We start from the raw sequence: 6,719 nt of genomic DNA on the forward strand, positions 1-6,719 counted from the left end.
TTACAATCTTTATAGTGTTTGTTTTCTTTAAAAAGGTAAAGGTTTCCCCTTGACATGAAGTCCAGTCATGCCTGACTCTAGGGGGCGGTGCTCATCTCCGTTTCCCAGCCGAGGGAGCCAGCGTTTGTCCGCAGATAGTCTCCGTACTCATGGGGCCGGCATGACTAAACACCGAAGTGCACGGAACGCTGTTACCTGCCCACCGAAGTGGTACCTTTTCATCTACTCGCATTTGCATGCTTTTGGTTTTTTTTTAGAGAGAACTAAATTATTCACATCACTATCAGGGCTGGGGCAGTGAGCTTTATAGATGAGAGTAAAACAAAGCTAAATACACAAAATCAACATAAATGTTACTTCCCATGTCCAATGCTTTGTAGGAACTAAAAAAGGGTAATAAATTCACAGAAAGATACTTTGTAGTGTTTGAAAGTGAATTTCTTTATTACATATACTGGTTTGCATGTTTCAGAACAGAATCTCAGTCTTCTACTGCAGTTTTCTATTACAAATGAGCATTGTACACATAAAATCAATATGCACATATGTTAACAGCACAGTAAACATTAGAAGTAATGCTTCATCAGCTAGAAAGTTAAAATAAATTTACAATCAGTTTTTGTTTCCATTTAAATATACAGTGCTTCTATTGCTAGAAGGTTGCAGTGTAAGGAAGTCTCTGCAGCATGTTTGCTTCTTGAATGGGGATCTCATAATGGTCTATGAATCATCTCAGACTTCAGTTTAGACAATTCACTTCATTTCACATAATTGAAGGCAGCTCAAAAGGTCTTCAGCTGGCAATCTGCAAATCCCGATTTGCTGGATGAGAGTTAACAAGGCAGAATCCAACAATTTTCCTGCAATTTTTAGTGATGCCGATTTCACAGAATGAAGTTCTGTGCAAAGCTAAAACGTTATCCTGCTAACAGTAATCTGGAACAATTTCATCTAAAGGCACCTTGCTGTGCTGCACCTGCCCTCTGTGGCACCCTGAGATCCAGACTGCGGTAGCTGCTGGTTCTTTTGTCCATCGTTCCAGTTTAGACCATCTTCTCATTGAATGTATGATTCTATAAAATGCAGGGTACAAATTATCATCCTTCCAAAATAATTTAAGTGCTCCAGAAAGAGTCATAGAAAATACCATGACTTGTAAAAATTAGAGACAGCAATCTAAAATACTGTTCATCTTTCAAGTCAAATGTTGAACAGAGATGATTTTGTTCCCTACTGCAATTAGGCATTAAAAGCTTTACAGATTGGAAGTGATGATGATGTAAGTACTACGGAGACTGAAGTATTCCTGATTATCCCCTGAATTCAAGAGCAGGGTGCCTTGATATTTTCCCATTCCATGTTACTAGAAACATAAAGGAAAGGCAACAGCCACAGAGTCATAAAAGCTGCTGCAGACAAAATGTGCTTACACTCCACAGAGACAGTTTGATAGGTGGCGTCTTACTAGCTAGACTTTTAGAGAAAGGATAAGAAGCTCCTGAATGCCGGCAGGGGAAGAACTGGCCCAAACAAAAATGAGGTTAGAAGGACAGTCTGCAACTGTGGTGTCTAGAGTTCATTCCTGGCACAGTACAGGATTAAAGTTATGCACACAAACACAAGAAGTATTTAGACTATGCTTCTCGAAGCCAAGTTCCTGATCAGGCTATGAAGGCCTCGCTAGAGTAGAGCATGCAGGAGATTTTGACAGCTCTCACCCACAGTGGTACAAATGACAACAAGGTGTGTAAAAATACCTTCTGTTCTTAAAAAGGCGTTTTCAGTAGCGTTTTTACTCCCAACAGTTACTCTACGTAAAAATCCTGCTATAGATGACACAAGGCTTCACAAACAGATACTTTGAGCACCAATCTGTAAAGCTTTTTTGAGTTACTAAAAAGGTTAGTTTCTGAACATAATTACAATTGCACTTATCATCTGTGTTCCCTGGTTACACTTCATTCAAAACAGATTAAAAATTGGAAAGGAAGGCTACAGTTACTGACAACCCTATGCATATTTGGATTTGCCAAGCAATTCAGGTGTTCGTAGGACAAATGAGATCAATTCCAGGGAACTGGAGAAGAGTACATTAAAACTGCAGGAACGGTCATCACAGTTTGGCGTGCATTGGCTTCAGATGTTTGTGGAAAGATTCATGGACCTGTAGGAAGCAGTAAGATTCGTCAGAAATTTTAAACCCATCCTCTTAATATCTCCAGTCATCCTGCTGGAAACATGTGCCTCCCATGTTAAGTGTGCTTAGGACTGCGGCCCTTTACTGCTTAGGACTGCGGCATGCACAGCATGCTATTATCAATAAATCCATCACTAATTAGAACGATAGTACTATCAAATCTGTATATATTTGTGACATTGAAAAAGGGGGCCACTGTGCATGGAGATTAGCGTTTCCCTACTTACTCCTCAAAGAAATTATAGCAAGGGTGGGGAATGCATGGCCTCCTTGACCACTGTCCACACCGACTAGGGCTGCTGGGAGTTGGTGTTCAAGAACATCTGGAGGACTTCAGGTTCCCCACTCCTGTATCATAGGTCATTTTATCTGCTGTAAATGACTGGGAGGAAAATATACAAGTGTGCAATAACTGCATATATTAATTATTTTAATTACCCTGTTTCCCCGAAAATACGACCTAACCAGAAAATAAGTCCTAGCATGATTTTTCAGGATGCTTGTAATATAAGCCCTACTCCAAAAATAAGTCCCAGTTAAGATTGTCAGCCAGACGGACGCATTTAGTATGGCTGCTGCAACACAATTCAGGGTTTGGGGAGTTATGAAATGTTCCAAAAGAAGATGGCATGACTGTATTTGAATAAATGTAGATTTTTGTGCACGAATAAACGTAGATGGTAGTACATGAAAAAATAAGACATCACCTGAAAAATAAGCCCTAGTGTGTCTTTTGGAGCAAAAATTAATAGAAGACCCGGTCTTATTTTTGGGGAAACACAGTATTGACACAAGGGCTCTAAAGCATGAATTTTTTATTGGTTAGGTTAGGGTGACTGGGTTTTTGAATCTATAGCTAAGTGCCATGGTCACAAACACCTCCACTGTCTTCAGCATGGTAAGCTGGAGTTCCCCTTCTAACATTAGGGAAGTCTGGGTTAATATTGATTAACAATCCAGGAGAATAAGCCTCCTGGCTTAGGAAAGTAGGAATAGGTATAGCCACTCATCCACATCTCTATAACCATGATTTATGAAGCCACAGATGAACCCTAAGCAGTTTTGGTATCCCTAATTTGAGAAGGATTCTTAACTTCAAATTGGAGGTACCAATCTACTAATTTTGAATTACAGATTGAATGACAGATCCTGCAATTTCAGCCTTTCAATAGGTATTTCTAAATTGCTGGTAAACTTGTTAGAAATTGCAAGCCCGCTTCAAATCCACCCCCAGAGAAAGATTGCCCACTTGCAAAGTGCCTTCTCTCCAGTCATATTCGGCTCCCCCACCTTTCTGCTTATTGCTTCCTTCTTGCTATTCATCGTAGCTTGATATGGGTTACAAAACTGTGAGCAGGGCTGCAAAACATACACAAACCTCATGGCAAAGCTGTAACATCGAAGGGGAAAATTACGGAAATGGAAATGCAGCCAGTAGCTGAGAAGGGATGAGGGAGGATGACAGCATCGAAGAGAGGCAGGGTGTCCAGATTGTACAAGTCACCCTGGACATCAGCAACCCTAAAACAAGCCATTAGTTCTTAGGGTGGCCTGTTCATGAAAAATAAGGCACTTTGTTGAAACTGTGCTGGGTTCAAAAACATGAGAAACCTGTGCAAAGCTAGGTCATTCTTGGCAAGGCCAGATTTAATGCAGCCAGGTCACTGTTTGATCACTCCCTTTTAATTGCTAAGCCCCACTGCTGACAAGCTAGGAAAGGCTGTACATACTTCCTTACCTGTGTTTTATTTAGTGGTGATTTCTTTGACCACTCAAACATGTTTTCATAGACATTGCCATCATATCGGCCAAGCACAGATCGGAGAACAGAATCGTGGAAGTCAAAGGAATCCACTAGAGCTACTGCATTGGGACGGATTATTGCCAACAGTTCCTTGATACGCTGGTTCACCTGAATTATCTGTGTGTCTGTCAAAATGCCCCCCTGGGGAAAAAAGCAAGAATCCAGAGAGTCACAGATCCATGCACATAAGTGTAAATCAATCATATGGAGAGATTTTAATTTGAGTGAAAACTTAGCCAAGCCAGCTTAAAGGCCTGATCTGGACCAGAATTCCAGGAAATGGATATGGCTTTGTTTGGAAATAGATATCACTCTGATCATTGTTATCACATGTACTCTTCCTTCTATGAATATATAAAACTGCTTTCTAACAAATGTGGCCACTGATTCATTGAACCCAGCACTGTCAAATCTGGCAACAGCTCTCCAGGATGGACCCCTTCTCCAGTCCTATCCATGCCACACCTGTTACATCATCCCAGTAATTTCCTTTACACCACAAGCCAACCTCATGGCAGACAAAACCGAGCAAAAAGATTTCTCCCACTACTGGTTTATTCTAGCTGTTCCAGGTAGGTTCTCTCTCCTTGCTAGCAGACCATTGTGGCTCAAGTTCTCAAAGTAGAATTTAATCACCAACCTGCAGGAAGTCTCCAGTATTCTTACTAATCCCATAGAGGGCATACAGTAGACACAGGTTGTTAAGGACAGCCCGGACAGCCGAGTCACCAATTTCTGAAAGCTTTGCTGTAAACAGTTTGACCACAACATAGTGACAGTGTGCCTAAAAAGGAATGTTTAATGGACAAGTGTGAATTCAGGTGTTCATGGCCTCAACAGGGTGCCAAAATGGACTTATTTGGAGGTGCTACTGACCTCAGATGCTCGGACAAGATCAACAGAAGTCCGGTTCCAAGCATCCTCCTTACTCTTTCGACGGTTCAGCTCAGCTTGCAAATTCTTTGCTGCAAATTCAACCAGCCTGGACCATGGAAGAACACAAACTATTGATTGGAACATTAATGACACCTGAGAAATGGCATACTTGTCATGAGTGATCATGGCTGCAAGCCTCAAGACATAGTCATTCACCTACTTGGCCAGCCCACCCAGGATCTCAGCCTAGACCCCCCCATCTGTAAGATGAAACTATCTCTTGCAGGATTGTTGGGCAGATTTTACTCCAAGTTTTATAATAAACTGGAGGTAGGTTGAATCTCACTCTTTTGATTGTAGCACTTCCTCATTTTCTAATATTGCTGTCAAGTGACCAAGACAAGCATGAAACCAAGCTCTCAAAAGTTGTAGCAATGTCCTGCATTGTTTACTTGCCCATTCATTAAGTACCCATGTTCATTTCCCCTCCTCTCATCATATAAAAACCTCTTCTGCCATGTACCTTATTTTAAGACCTCTATATAGTTGGAATAATAACAGACAGGAATGTGGAGGCTCAGAAAAAACTAAGTTTTTAGGAAAACTGAGGAAAATATCAGTCCTCCCACATTTTGTTCAGTTTCCTCTGGGCGTTCACACCTGTACTTACAGGACAAGTATGTGTGTTTTTTTTCCTTTAACAGGTCACAAGTATGCGAGCCACCTAGAGGGATATAGGGTGGCATACAAATGCAATAAACAAACAAAGCATTATGGTTGGCATGTTCTTAATTGGTGTAATTTACATTTCAAGCTGGCTGCACATAGTTCTGGTCGAACTATGGAACGGGGAGATGACCAGGGCTGTGAACACGATCGCTCCTAAGCGTCCTCTCCCACCGGGCAGAGCCCGCTCTTCCCCTTGGTATACACCTGAATTGCGGGCGATGAAGCAGGTTGGGAGATGGCTAGAGCGTAGGTGGAGGAGATCAGGGGATGAATCTGACCGAACACACTTGAGAGCCCATTATCGGGCCTATGCTGTGGTGGTGAGGGCAGTGAAAAAGAAATTCTTCTCCGTTTCCATTGCCTCCTCAAAATGCCGTCCGGCGGAGCTTTTTCGGGTAGTACAAGGGCTGGTCCATCCTGGCCCTAAGAAAGATCTGGTTCCACCCTCGAAGGCCCGCTGTGACAACTTTGCCAAGCATTTCAGGGAGAAAATCGCTCAGATTCGTCACAAGCTAGACTCTACTAGTGATTCAGAGGCTTCTGGGGAGATACCAAGTCACCATCTGGTCCAAAATTAATGGATGAATTTCAGTTATTGCGGCCTGATGATGTGGACAAAGTGCTTGGACGAGTACGTCCACCACTTGCCTATTGGACCCTTGCCCATCTTGGTTAATTAACAACGCCAAGCACGGGATTGGGACCTGGATCTTGGAAGTGGTTAATGCTTCTCTGAGGGAGGGTCGGGTACCTGCCCCTTTAAAGGAGGCAGTATTCCGACCGGTCCTGAAGAAAGCGTCACTGGATCCAGAGATGGCCACTAATTACAGACCAGTGGCCAACATCCCGTTTCTGGGCAAGGTGTTGGAGCGGGTGGTGGCGGGACAACTCCAAGCACTCTTGGGTGAAACTGATTATCTGGACCCATTTCAGTCCGGCTTCAGACCCGGGTATGGTACCGAATCTGCCTTGGTCGCCCTGTACGATGACCTGTGCAGGGAGAAGGACAGGGGGAGTGCGTCCCTGTTGGTTCTTCTGGACCTCTCAGCGGCTTTCGATACCATCGACCATGGTATCCTTCTGGATAGGCTAGCGGGATTGGGGGTCGAAGGC

General features: G+C 43.0%; 1 protein-coding gene across 8 annotated transcripts in view; it reads right to left on the minus strand.

The window, feature by feature from the left end:
* Positions 1-420: 420 nt before the first annotated feature.
* Positions 421-6,719, minus strand: part of ACOX1 (acyl-CoA oxidase 1) — a 40,955-nt gene continuing 34,656 nt past the window's right edge. For all 8 annotated transcript variants that reach the window (XM_044453640.1, XM_044453639.1, XM_044453642.1 and 5 more), the window contains 4 exons: positions 4,878-4,983; positions 4,642-4,785; positions 3,936-4,142; positions 421-2,164 (listed from right to left, as the gene is read on the minus strand). In XM_044453640.1, the coding sequence (XP_044309575.1) occupies positions 2,114-2,164; positions 3,936-4,142; positions 4,642-4,785; positions 4,878-4,983 (508 nt within the window). In that variant the 3' untranslated portion in view covers positions 421-2,113. The remainder of the gene's footprint in view (positions 2,165-3,935; positions 4,143-4,641; positions 4,786-4,877; positions 4,984-6,719) is intronic.

This window comes from Varanus komodoensis, unplaced genomic scaffold (genome assembly GCF_004798865.1).
Source record: "Varanus komodoensis strain SLA01 unplaced genomic scaffold, ASM479886v1 scaffold7_1, whole genome shotgun sequence".
In the NCBI taxonomy this organism is placed as follows: Eukaryota; Metazoa; Chordata; class Lepidosauria; order Squamata; family Varanidae; genus Varanus; species Varanus komodoensis.